General features: G+C 42.9%; 1 protein-coding gene across 8 annotated transcripts in view; it reads left to right on the forward strand.

The window, feature by feature from the left end:
- HDAC4 (histone deacetylase 4) overlaps nucleotides 1-14,209 on the forward strand; it is a 426,792-nt gene that overhangs the window by 245,958 nt on the left and 166,625 nt on the right. For all 8 annotated transcript variants that reach the window (XM_019492149.2, XM_019492145.2, XM_014594242.3 and 5 more), the window contains one exon: nucleotides 7,767-7,917. In XM_019492149.2, coding sequence (XP_019347694.1) covers nucleotides 7,767-7,917 — 151 coding nt within the window. The remainder of the gene's footprint in view (nucleotides 1-7,766; nucleotides 7,918-14,209) is intronic.

Consider the following 14,209-nt stretch of genomic DNA (forward strand, 5'->3'; position numbering starts at 1 on the left):
GTGTCTCCTTAAGAATCAGCACTGAGCGCTTCAGGCAGCATTGTTTTAATTTTTCAATTTTTGCTCTAATGACTGACAAATTCTCTTTTAGTTGCCTTTTTCAGTGCAGTTGAAAAGAAGTTAAGAATGTATTCATTTAAAATGTTTTGGTTTTCACCCTCTGTTCCAAATCAGCCTGATTTGGGAGTTAATTGAAGGGAACAAAAACAAATTCTTAATAAATGCAACTGTAAAAGTAATTGTACTGCTGTGTCTTCATGTTTTGTGGTGAATGTCATGAAATGTATGGTATTCTCTTTAGTACATTTATCAGTGTTAATATATTCCAATACATCTTCAGAAGCTTTATCTACAGGTATAGTTAAGTATTTGTGCCATTTTCATAAAGAGTAGAAGCAGTGACATTAAACATATGCAGGAATCCCTTTAGTTACAAATATTTATTTTGGCAAGAGCACCTTATTCAGATGTTCCTTGATGCTCTTACTAATACAGTATGCATATTTTACACAGAGTACATTCCTCAAATTAATATCTTTCTGGAATTAGTCCTAATGCTGGGGCTTTCCCATACCATATAATTTTACATTTCACAAATGCTTACTTTTTTATAGGTTAAGAAAAACATACCATTTTTTAACTATGTGCAATTGATATATATGCATTACAGGATTGCCATTGTTAGATTTGCCAGCAACAGAGCTGTGGAATAGTATCTCCTGTGTTATAGTGCATGTAAGAGGAAGGGATCGTACCACAGTAACTAATAATTCTCAGCAAACTAAATGCTTCTTGGCAAATAATTGTATTTCAGAAGATATTTATAGATAGTTATTATGCTGGGCAACATTTTTAAAAGCACCTAAGTGATAAAGGTAGCAATGTCCCATTAAAAGTCATGTAGGCCCAGATCGACAAAGGGGCTTAGGTACTTTCAGAGCAGAATTTACAAACCCAAATTAAGCACCTCAGTCCCTTCACCCAGGGTTTGGCAATATTTTTCAGGCAGACCACTATTGCCACTTTTGTCTGCCTGCAGTACAGCATGATGAAAATCCCCCTCCACCAGAGCCTGCTATCAAGGCTCTAAGTGCCTTAGTACCATGCTGTGGGCAGAGCTCCCCCTCCACTGAAGCCCCAGGTGCCCAGCTGCAGTGTGGCAGAGGCAGAGCTCCCCCTCTGCTGAATGCCAGCGAAGCCCCAGCTTTGTGGGCTACGAACAAAGGCCCCGCAAATTGGACCTGACCCACAGGCCATATGTTGCCAAACCCTACCTCAAGACACTCCAGAGCAGCCAGGGACTAAACACCGCACAGGTCAGAGGTCCTGGGCTGCACGCCATATGGACTGCATGGCACAGAGGCTGCATGGGTTCCATGGGACCTTTCATGTCATGCAGTGCAAGCTTTCACCCCACCTACTGTTGCTGTCTCCATCCCGGCCATATCCCTCCACTACCACTGCAGGCAAGGCAAATCCCTTCTTTCCCACTTCACCACCATTGCCATCACCATGTGGGCAACTCCCTACCTCACCACCTGGGCCGTTCCTGTCCTCCCTCCCTGCCCGCTGCCGCCACTGTGCGAGCAGTTGTCCCCGACCCTCCACCTGACTGCTGCTGTGTGAGAAGCATGAGCCCCCTGCTGGTGCTGCTGCTTGGGCAGTAAGCTCCTCGAGCCTCCGGCCATGCGGTTGTGCCCTGGAGACTTTGGCTGCCAGAGCAACGGAAGTAGCAGAGACCAGATGCAAGCTGGGCCTGATGTGGCCTGCAGGTTGCCAGTTGAACAGCTCTGATCTACCTTATGCAATTTGTGGGCAGAGTTAGGCAACTAGAAGTAGTATTCACAACAGCCAGCACTTTTGAGTGGTAGGGTCCATAAACTCAGCCCTAAGAGGTTTCAGGTTGCCTGTGTTTCCTTCACTGTCCCCTATGCGGTGAAATAAGAGCAGGCAGAGGAGAGCAGCAGGAAGGGCTGTTGAGGATCCGTCTCAGGGCTGTAGGTTGCTGCCCCCTACCGTCACATATGTAGAACAGATTCTCTCTTCTCTTTTAAGACGTGACTGGAGGGAAGAGGTGGTGGTGAGTGCACCTTTTGTATAATATTCAAATGGTTAGAGTACTTTTTCAGGAGCTGGGAGGCCTGAGTTCAATGTCTTCAACATGAAGGGGTTCAAACCCACATTTCCACTTCCCAGGAGAGGGACCAAGTTATAGACCTAGTCTAATTGGTGACATGTCCCTTCTCTCTTGTTGAGGCTGAAGCACTGTTCATGGGATTTAATGGGGCAAGAGAGTGTACATAAGAAGGTTGTTAATTCTGTAGGTTACTGGTTATGCCACTCATGTCGATGGCAGGAGATCTTGGTTCTGCTCCCTGCTCCTAATGCTGCTTATGCATTTTGCATAAAATGTTTGGATAAAATGCATGAAACGTAATCACTCTTTCATTTTGCTGCATGGGTATATTTTATTTCTTTTTGTTGGCACCCATTTAATTTGCTATAATGCAGACAGCACTGGGAAAATCACAGAACAAATTCAAACAAATTGGTTTGTTCTTGGTCACTAAAATCAGAGTATAGAGGAGACGAGATGATTTTGAATTTCTCCCCCCCCCCCTTTCTGTTTGGTAGACAGGTCTCTTTTTTTTTTCTTTCCATTTATTTACCTTGAAAAGATTCATAGCCTGTATTAAATATATGCTCAGGAGTGGGCTGGAGCTCCAGCAGAAACAATAAATCTTTAATGACATTTCTATAAGCAGTCCAGTACAAATCTGTTTTCACTTTTTTCTTGTTCATTTACATTTCACTACAAATGTTAATGAAAGCACAGTTCCTTCTAAAGCTTTTTAATGTATGTAAACCATTGCAAGAAGCATAACACACTTAGTCTAGGAGACTGCAGATGGGGAAAAAGCCCCTGTTTTCAGAAAAATAACAAAACCTGTTTTAACATATTGTGCATTAAATATTGTTGATTTACATAATTTTTGTGGCTATGTTATAAAAGCCACCATGTGGTGGACTTGTTGGAAGTCTGTAATGATACTCCTTCTCCAAATGGAGAAGTGTTAGTTGATGCTGTGGCTTAATTACAAAACAGAAAAATTAGGCTTCCAGAGTTCTTATTTCTGTGGGTGATTATATCCTAAATTGCCTTTTGTTGAAATGGAATGAAATTGTGGTATGAAAAGACCACTGGATTTGCAGGGAATATATATGTAACATGAGTTTTACAACACAATGTTAAATATGCTTTAAATTTTAGCAAAAAATAATGGAGGAACATTTACTGTGTCAGGGATTTCAGAAGGCTGAATACAGGTGACTTTTTTTTAACATGGCCATGTGCAGTTGTTGAAATTATTTTATAATATGCCCCTCACTGCTTTAAATGTTACTAGTGCAACTTAAATAAATGGGAGACCACTGTCAAACTTAAGGAAAGCAAATGTATATAAAGGAGAAGAAGAAAGCAAAAACCAGATGGCTGAAGTGGTCCAATAATTTCAAAAGCTATGCAAATAACTTTTTGAATTAAAAAGGTGCTATACACTTTCTAATACTGGAGCAAGATTCAGTAAGAGAGACTTTGTGGGAAGAATAAGTGTGATACCTTTAGTAACAAGGACAGCTTTGGCCTGATCCCCTCTCACTTAGGAACGGGTGATGTGAACTTATAACAGCGGGTGGTATTGGAGCACAGATATCCTTTAGGTTAAGACTCCAAGAAGAAGTCTCATCTTTTGCCAGGACCTACACTGTACTAAGGATTTTAGAAGTCAGCCGTGCCGATTTAAAATCAATCTGCTAGTTTATAAGCTGCCAATGTAAAGAATGCAGTGAGGGAGTAACATGATCATGGTAACTCAAGTCACTAAGTAAACGTGCCACTGCATTCTGAGTAATCTAGGGGCATAATCATATAAATATATAATTAAACTACTTGTAACATTCTTCACAGACGATGGAGAGATGAAATCTGGATGTGCCCTAGGAAGAAGGGGTAGTAAACCCCATTTTAAGTTTGCATTATTTTCAGTAGGAACTTTACATTTGGCAAAGTGCTAATGCCCTTATCAGAGAGGTATATTTTAGTGGTCCCATGAAAAGCCATTTGCATTTGGCCTAGAGTAGGGGTGTTCAACTCATTTGGTCCCACAAGTCAGACCTGGACCACAGGGTTTCTTGACGTGCAGCTTGTCATTGTGGTGCCTGAAGCTGCTCTGTTCACGTGGCTCTGATCACCAGTTGGACAGCAGGGTTGGCCTAGAGGAATGGTGTGCTTCCGGAGGAACTATTGTAACACAAAGGGTCATTGTGGCACCCTGTTTGAGAATCATTGCTGTAGGTGCCTAACACTTACACTGGACTCTATAGATGCTCAGCCCTGTAAGCACAGCAGAATGAAGGGCCAGGCCTCAGGAGAATTTTGTTGCTAACCCTGTTTATGCTACTAGCTCTATGGCCATGGATAGATAAATCTGCCATTATTTCAGTTTCCCCATCTGTAAAATGAGGTTGTAGTAGTGTTATGGGTGATGTGTATTAGTGGCTGCCATTGAGTAGGTTTTCAGTCTGTAGAGAAGCACAGGCTTAGTCAAAGCTAATGGGTGTGCTAAGTCCCCTTCTATTAACCTAACTGGGGAAAAAACAGTTAAATCTTCTTGCAGTAATTCTGGAAAGAATGGCTATTACCCAAAACACTGGGCCACTTGACAAAGCCTGAGCAGGTCTAAATTATGCAGTCTGAGAGGTTTCCCTTGGATTGGCTGTAACTCAGTTACTAGGAGACTCTCTGGCAAAGTGCATGTGCGTGAGACTTTTTTGACTTTTTAAACTTTTATTATATGAAAATTAAAAAGTAGTGAAAGTGCAGATGTGTATGTGTGTCCCCCTAAGCCAAGCATGAGATGCTTGACAGCAACAAGAAACACCATGTCACAAGAGACTGAAACCCCCTCCGCAACGCCTCTTCTGGAGTTATACATATAGGACCAGTTGTCTGTCTTCCACCTTGCGGAGTGTCCTTCTGATGGCTCAGCATGACACATTGGTCCACACTTTGTTGCAAGGTGAAGTGTCCCAATTCAAATGTGGCTTGCTTCTTAGACCAGAAAGTCGAAGAGTTTGAGGGTGGCATCAGAGCAAGCTCCTGGGAGCTAGTTTCTACAGCTTTTCAGAGCTGCTATCTTGGCCTGACCCAGCAGGACACTGGCTAGGCAGATTGCACTCCTATTGGCTGCTTGGTACAGGATCCAGCTACCATGAGCCAAGCAGAGGAGCAACCCACTCTGGTCTGAGGGATGCGCAGGGGCCTTAGGTCCCCCTTCCCCCTGGAACAGGAGGATTGGAGCAGTCACTGCTCCCCAAGCTTTCCCCATACTAGGATCATCCAGTTTTGTAAAGGTGCAAGGAGCAGCTGGGTGGGGGAATAACTTACTTTAGAAGGCTGTTCCAAAGTCATATTCATGTTTTGTTAGGTATACATAGTAGTGATGAATACCACAAAAAAGCTGGAAAGGAAATAAAACATCCTGCAGTTAATTTTGGGTGTGGCTGTTATGCAGTAAATAAGGGCATGAGTTAAGAGGAAAATAAAATAAAATTTGAATAGTTGCCCCATTCCCTGAGCACTCCCGCCCTGTGCTAAGACAATGTGGGAAAATGGTATGTGGTTGCATAACTAAAGAGCGTCATAAAGTGCACACATGGGAACTGAATTCAGTTTGCAGAGACCGACCACCTTAATTCTGGCATTACCTAACTTCCGAGTGCTTGGTGTTGTAACTCCAATGATATTTCTTTAACATAGACTTTTTTGTGTGTAATGATCCATTAAAATACTTTGTTTTAAGAACACTTACAGATGTTTGTGCCTTAGGTAAAAATGCACAATAGCAAGAAAACAGTGAGGTGAGGTCCAGACTAAATTAAGAGAACTTTCTATCAGTGTAACTGTATTGATATTGGGTACAGAGTACAAGTGTGTAATGTAGTGCCATGATGCACGGGATATACAAGCACTTATAATTAGCCCGGCTCACTAATTAAAGTGCCCAGTGCCACGTCCCACAGCACGTGTGAAAACGCCTATAGTTCCAGCACAAAAATGGACTTTCACTAAGGCAGTTTGCTGTACATTAGAGGGTAGATTGCACTGGCCTACTCTTCATTTAGTCCTGATGCATCACATCAATGCAGTCCTGGATTTCATGCTTGAATTCCCCTTATGTGTCCAGGGCCTCAGTTAAATGTTTGTTCATGTATCCTTAAGACATAATTCCACGAAGGAATAATGTTAAAATAATTATGACAATTTGGTGTGGTATAAGTAATAATAACCTGCCTGCAGTGCCTGTGATTAATTGGTTTGGGAACCTATTTGTCTTGGAGCTCTTAGCCCCTTTTTAGCTGCAGAAGATGCTCCCCACACCATCAGGAACTCTTGAAGACAATAAGACACTGGTACAATACTTTCCTGGGTATAGTCATTGTCCCCACCTCTGTAGATGTGGGGACAATAACTATGTGGATTACAACTGAAACATTTTGAGGGCTTATCACCAAGTTAGGGAAGACAAATGACATTTAGGCAAAATGTTTAGATGCTCATAAGTAGCAGGACTCTGTAACTAGTCTCAGCTCAGGGCATGAAGGATAGGTCAGAAGCTTCCTGCACCATATGAGCAAGGGGCTAGCTGCTAGGGGTGTGTGAAACTTCGGTCGCTGATTCGATTCGGAGAAGATTTGGATTGATTTGGAGGCCGAATCACCAAATCCGAATGGAATCGGGAGACCAAAAAAACCTTCCAAATCAATTCAGAATAGATTCAGGAAAAGTTTCGGAGATTCGGAAGGCAGTCTTTCAGGGGAACAGAAACTGAGAAGAAGCAGGGGGGGAAAGACTGACATCTATAGCTGGCCAATGACTGATCTTTCCCTGAGTCCCCTTCCAATCCGTGTTCTGTGGGAGGGACATAGAAACAGCACATAAGTCTCTGTCTTCAGCCTTTCTGTCCCTTTTGTGAACTATTTCTGCTTGAGCAGAAGAGGGGCAGGTGGCTGGCCCAGAAACAGGTGGGCAGGCAGAGATCTGACTAGCACTGGGAAAGCCCCCTGTTACAGGCTACCATCCCTGCTGTTTTCATCCAAATCTGCCTTAACACACAGGTGACACAAGTTTTGCTTTCAGCAGTATGAGGTACAGTTTCCCAGAAACCCGTGCACCTATCTCCTTGAAACTTGGCAGGCTTCGTGCCCTCAGAAGAGGCTACCATCCTTGCTGTTAATCTGCCAAAAAATGACAAAGTTAAAAGTATTTCAGTGATTCCCTATTATAGTATATGGCTGAATCTCTCCAAATCAGTGCCAAATGTCTATGAAAATCTATGAAATCTTCTGAAGCCGATTTGGCCGAATCGATTTGGGACAGTGATCCGAATCTCTGAGTCGAGTCATTGTCCTCCGAATCGATTACTTCCCTATTTGCACAGGCATACTAGCTACATCTCAGCATGCATATTGTTTTCACCTGGGAATAAGGTTGAAGGGAGTGATACAGGAACATCCTAATACAGGAACCTTTTGCAGAAGGGAAAATATGTCGTTTTTGGGGGGGTTTGTTTGCTTGATTGTTTGTATTTATGAATTAAACATCAGTATCAATTTTATAACAGCCACTATTTAGTGAATTATGAAATTAAAGTTTTTGGTAGTCAGTGTGTGTTCATTTGCTCCATTTTCTTTTCCTTTTTCTGTAGCAACAGCAGGAGATGCTAGCAATGAAACATCAGCAAGAACTCTTGGAGCACCAGAGGAAGTTGGAACAACACCGACAGGAGCAGGAGCTAGAGAAGCAGCATAGAGAACAGAAACTACAGCAGCTCAAAAATAAAGAGAAAGGAAAAGAAAGTAAGTAGCAGCAAGACAGATGTTTTTCTCTAATGAAGTTTATTGGAGGCAAATAGAAACCGTAGAAGTTCAAGAGATGGTTGTAGAAAGATAGTGTGCAATGCTCCCATACAAGGACTGGTTACATGAACAGCTCATGTTGTAAGTGTTAGAGTGGATTAAGGGCAAAGAAAGAGAAGTGCTGTTCTGTGCTTTATCTTAATTTTTGCTTCACTGAATGCCATTTTAGTATTTTTCAAAAGGAAGCATATCATGTCCCTTCATTTGATTTTAACATTTTAAAGTACATTTGGTAGCATTCCTAATGGACTGAGAATATTAAAACCATAAAATATACCAGATGTACAGTGCATTCCTTTTTTTGGTTTCTCTAAAATGAAACTCTATTTGAGCCCTCAATTATGTTTTTAAAGTATTTTCATTTTGAAAGTAGTTCTTTTACAGCTTACAAAGCGTGGTTTGCTCTTGGGTATATAATAACTAGGGAGGAGTGTGTAAAAAGATGTGTTAAAATGATTATGGCCACCCAAAACCTCTTATCAAAAGCATTTTGCTTTCTTATTCCTATCCTTTTCATAAGTGAAATTGAAAGTTGTTTGTCACAAAGCGGTGTTGAAAGCTTCAGGCCTCTAGAGCAGAAGTTTGGTCACATCAGCAGTAGAAGAGAAGGCTTGCCTCCCACTTTGCCTTACCCCCAACCTAGAAAGACCCCAATCTAGTGCTCAAGGTGTACTTCAGTTATTTCATCCCTGTTCAAAGTGAGGCAGCTAACAAAAGCACTAATTGTAGTTCCACATTGTGAATATTCAGTAGAAGCTCAACTAGACCCATCAGCTCATTTCTCATAGGCCTTTAAACAATGTGCACATAATGGTCAGCTTAGGGCATATATGAGCAGATGCCCAAACCGTGCAGGAGGTCCTGTTTCTAATCCTTTTGACACATCCACTTGTCATCTCATTTAACTGATTTAAAAAGGATTAAACAACAGAGTATGTTTTGACGGCCATAAATAGGCAAAATTTCAGAGGATTTTTTTTCATTTACTGTTAAATGCTATTTCTCGTAACTGAATCACAAAGGATGTCAAAAGAAAAAATATTCACAAACTCTTATTGTTTTATTACTGTGCTCTAAAAACTCTACAGAATGTAACAAACCAAAATAGTTTTACAGGATTGGTCAGAAAGTCCTTTAAAAAAACGTTCCTTGTGCCTTTTAAATTCCATTCAAATCTCCATTTTCAATTTTCCATGAGGGGAGTAAAAGGAAGGAAAAGTGAGACGTGATAGTGTAGGGTTTACGAGTGATGGCTAGATAGGATATCTCATGCGGACCCAAACATAGGGTCTTTTGTGGAGAAGAAATGTCTCCTTTCCACATCCCCCTTATTTTTGGAGATAGAGGCTAAATCTGTATTATTAATATTTCCCTTTCACTTTCTATACTCAGGGTACTTCATTCATATCAATTGATGATTTTGTATGGACTGTTTTATCTGTTCTTTCTATCAAATATGTATTGTTATATTTACATTACAATAACTTAAAAATTAATACAAGTGTCTGAGTGATTATAAAACATTTCAAATGATCTTAAGCATATTTTTTTAATGAAATGTAGATAGGTATGGAGGAAAGAACAGAACCTGGGGATGTTCTGTGGTAACCATGGAAACAGGATTTTTATCTTTATTTTTAAAATACTTTGATTTGAAAGGTGGTATGGTTTCTAATAATTAATGTAGCTAACCTCTGATGAATGGTTTAAAACATGTTTCTCATTTCATAAAATCTTGCTAAACATAATTAGTTCAAGCAGCCTTAAGACTAGAAAGTAGGGACCAAATACTAAGTGCACTCATTCCCCTCATCATTTTATAGGTTTTTTTAAAAGGATGTAACAAACATATTTCAAGTAATATAATGGCATTCCATGCCCATGCCTTCTCATCTCAGGAGATCAACCTGTCTCATGTGAGTTAAAATGTACTGTCATGATGCATTTGAATCAAAGCATAATTTCCATGATTGCAATACAAAAGGAAAAGATCGTAATGAGCATAGTCAAGTGAGCTATTTTCTGGACCTTAGGTCTTTATAATGTAACAAGCATGGCTGCCCTTACTTTTTGTTACACTGTCACCAGTTCTTTATTAGCTAGTCTAATCTTCATTCCCCAGTCCTTCACAAATAAATGTGCTACCCTTTGTGATGTGATGTTTCCTTCCTCTGTTTCTTTGAATCTCACTCTTCCCACTACCGTTCTCACATTGCCTCTGGAATGATACCTCTTTCACAGTGACTTCTTGATTCTCACGTACTGCCCTAGAGACAAGGCCTAGGACAGCTATAGGGCCTTCTATTCTAATCCTACCACTTTCATCTTGTCCCTTCCTTTCCATCTTTAAAGTATGTGCCACTGGGTTCTGTGCTGTCATTTGTATTTGTGGGAGTTGTCTGTTCTGACTTCTGCCCCACCCTCAGACGTTACATTCTCACCATTTACTAATTCTAGTGCCTGCCTTGCTGGTTTGCTTTCCCAGGATGATGATCATATGAGTTTCCAACTGATGCATAATGATCTTACAGAAGTCATTTTCCTTAACAATACCTGCTTTATTAGATACCATTCTTCAAATGTCAGAAGAGAAATATACCTATTAATGTGTCCAATTTCAGCAATTTCACAGAAATTAAGAGATCTGTCATTTGGCCTAACCAGCTGTATGCAGCAAGTCATTAAAGCAACACCCAAATTCCCTATAACAAGCCTAAGACTTTACACAAAATATTTCAGTCCTTCAAAAACTATGTGGACCAGAGGAAAAAAGGGGGAGAGACCAAGGTGTTATCAGTGTCCAAGGCTCCTTCAGTAGCAGGGGTTAGATTTAGGTGAGATCTGTGAACTTAATCATTGAGCTTTTTCCATCCCCTCATCCAAGCCATTCATAAATATATTAAAGAGCACAGGTCCAAGCACCGATCCCTGGGGAACACCACTGGAGATGGGCCTCCAGGATGAGACCAACCCATCTATTACAACTCTCTGGTAGTGGCCTCTAACCCTGTTTTCCACCCACCTCACTGTAGACAGGTCCAGACCAGTACCCTCCAGTTTAATTGAGAGAATCTTGTGCAAAACAGAGTCAAAGGCTTTACTGAAGTTGAAGTAAATGATGTCGACCTCATGTCCCTCATCCAGATGGCCAGTTACCTGGTCGTAGAACAGGGGCGGGCAATTATTTCAGGTGGAGGGCCGCTTACAGAGTTTTGGCAAGCCATTGAGGGCTGCATGACAGGCAGCCAGGAGCAGATATGTATTAATTTTCTAAATTTTTTAGGGGCCCCATGGGCCAGATAGAATGGTCTGGTGGGCCGCATCTGGCCCACAGGCCGTATTTTGCCCGCCCCTGTCGTAGAAGGACACTAGGTTAGTCAGGCGTGATCTACCGCTGGTTGCTTTGTAACACCCCTTCAGTTGCCAGCTTGTTATTGATGGCCTCCTTAACAAATTTTTCAAAGATTTTACCCAGGACCAAAGTCAGGCTGGCCTGTCTGTAGTTTGCCAGGTCGTCCCTCTTCTCTTTCTTAAAGATGGGCCTTCTTCCAGTCGTCCAGGACCACTCCTGAGTTCCATGATTCTTCAAACAGCCTTGTCAGTGGTGCTGCTTGAAGCTCAGCAAGTTCTTTTAGGACTCTCGGGTGCAGGTCATCTGGCCCAGCAGACTTGAAAGTATCCAGGTGCAGGAGATCCCTCATCTGTTCCAGACTGATTCCATGTAATCTGTTGTCTTCCCCACATTCCCTGGGCCTCTGGTTAGGCAAACAGCTCCCATTAGGTTCCAGAAATACCAACATGAAGTATGTATTTAGGAGTTCTTCCTTTTCATTCACGGGCATCAACTGTGGGCTGCCCCTGAGCATTCAGTAGGGGTCCCATAGTGGATCCTGATTTTTTTTTTTTTTTTTTTTTTTCTTGCTCCCTATGTATCTGTAGAAGGTCTTTTTGTTGTCTTTTATGCTGGTTGCCAGCTTGATCTCCATGCCTGTCTTAGCTTTCCATGTCTCGTATCTGCAGGCCCTGGCGATACAGGTGTATTCCTCTCTGTTAGCTGATCCATTTCTCCATTGCTTTTATGTTTCTTCTTTCTTTTCCAATAGCTCCATAATATCCTTGTTGAACCAAGTGGGTTTTTTGGCTCCTTTCCTGCTTTTTGTCCATGTGGGGATGGCCTGTTTTTGAGCTGTGAGAAATGCCTCCTTACAGAAGCACCAGGGTTCCTGAACTCCCAAATCGTCCAGTTGCTGGTTGCAGAGAGCCTCTTCAGCTAGCCTCTTTTTGAGCCTGCCAAAATCTGCCTTCCTGAAATATAGGACTTCTGCTCTGCTGACTGATTTCCCAGTCTTACAGTGGATGGTGAACCTTATCAGGTCATGATCTCTGTTGCTCAGAGTACCACCACTTCTCATGCCTGTGGTGGCTGACCGGCTGCCGGGCCCTGGCCGGGAGCCCGGAATGTCAGGTGGGTACTTTGACGAGTGGAGTGGAATTAGGCACGGATGCGTATTGGTAACAAATAGATTGTTTACTTATGCCACTGATGTATGGGCGCAGGCAGAGTTGACTGGCTTAGTTGCAGTTACAAACGTAGCAAAGACTCTCTTAAAATGTAAGAGAACCGGGACGAAGTTTTCGTAATTGGCTTGCTGCGGTACCGGGGTTGGGGGTACGTCGGGAGGGTTGGTGACGGGGAGTCGTTGGTGGGTGATCAGTCCGCCAGGTTCACTCCGAGATGTGCACGGAGTTCTGCAACGTGGGCGGAAACTGCTTTAACTTTTATATGGCTAGCAAGCCAATCACTAGTCGCCAAATATGAATAATTTGGAACTGGCCAATGGTGGTGTGCGTGTTTGTATAAAGTTGGTGGGAACTTTTTCTAAGCTGTAATTTTCCTTTACAGTGGCATGTAGTTATTGGGTTCTGACATAGCGGAATTTTCCACCATGACCTAGTTACTGCCACCAGCGGAATTTTCCACTGTGCCATAGCATTCAGAATGATTGACAGCGGGAGATTCCACTGTGACAGGAGATTCCACTGTGGCGGGAGATTCCACTGTGCCATAGGCATACAACTACTGGGTTCTGACAATGCCCTCCCCCTTGGTCAGCACCAAATCTAGAGAGGCCTTTCCACAACCTGTGTTTGAAACAGAAAAAGTTGGCTGACCTGCTGGAGGTGGCTGAGTGGTCCTCCCAACAGATGTCAGGGTAGTTGAAGTCACCCATGATGACAATCATGTCTCTAGTGCAAGCTGCCTCAGTCAGCGCTCCAGAGAATGCCTGATCACACTTCTCCTCTTGGGAGGGAGGCCTGTAGTAGACTCCCACCATCAGGTCTCCCTCTCCTGGTTCCCCTTGTATCCTGACCCAAAGGGACTCAAGGGACCTTTCCCTGTTGTCAAACATGACCTGTAGGGAGGAGTACTGTTCTTTCACATAGAGGGGCACACCTTTTCCCTTCTTTCCGACCTGATCCTTCCAGTAAAGCCTATAGCCCTCATTGTTCACTGTCCAATTGTGTGCATCATCCCACCAGGTCTCTGTCAGCCCAATCAGATCAAATTCCTCTTCAACCAGAAGGAGGGCCGGTTCCTCCTGTTCGTTTCCCATAGTTCTGGCATTCCCATAAAGGCACCTGAGTTCCCTGCTGGTTGCCTCAGGTTTTCTGTCACGCCGCCTGTTAGTACTTATCTGGATGTCCATTGCTTGAACGCCCTCCCCTGTGTCATTGTGGCTAGAGGATTTGAGCACAGCAGTGGAACCTTCTCCCCAGCCCCTGGATGTGCCTAGTTTAAAGCCCTCCTCAACAAGTTGGTGATTCTCATAACGAAGAGCTTCTTCCCTCTGCCTATGAGATGAATAGTATCCCTTGCATGTCGACCGCTGTAGTTAAACTGCGCATCAAGGTCAAGGTGTCCAAAGCCCACACAGTGACACCATCTCCGAAGCCTTCGGTTGACCTCCTTCATGCACTTCTCCCTCCAATGGCCACAGCCCCTGACTGGGAGGATTGAGGAGAAGATCACCTCTGCTCCTAAGGTCCTTCACTCCCATGGTTTTGTAATCTTTCATGATCCTCCCAGGGCTACTTCATGCCGTATTGTTGGTGCCCATGTGAACAAGTAGCATGGGGTAGTGATCAGTAGGGCAGACCAGTTTAGGGATCCTTGCTATAACATCTCTGATCCTGGCTCCTAGAAGGTAGTAGACCTCTCGAGCAAAGGGGT

The sequence above is a fragment of the Alligator mississippiensis genome, chromosome 4 (genome assembly GCF_030867095.1).
Source record: "Alligator mississippiensis isolate rAllMis1 chromosome 4, rAllMis1, whole genome shotgun sequence".
Taxonomy (NCBI): domain Eukaryota; kingdom Metazoa; phylum Chordata; order Crocodylia; family Alligatoridae; genus Alligator; species Alligator mississippiensis.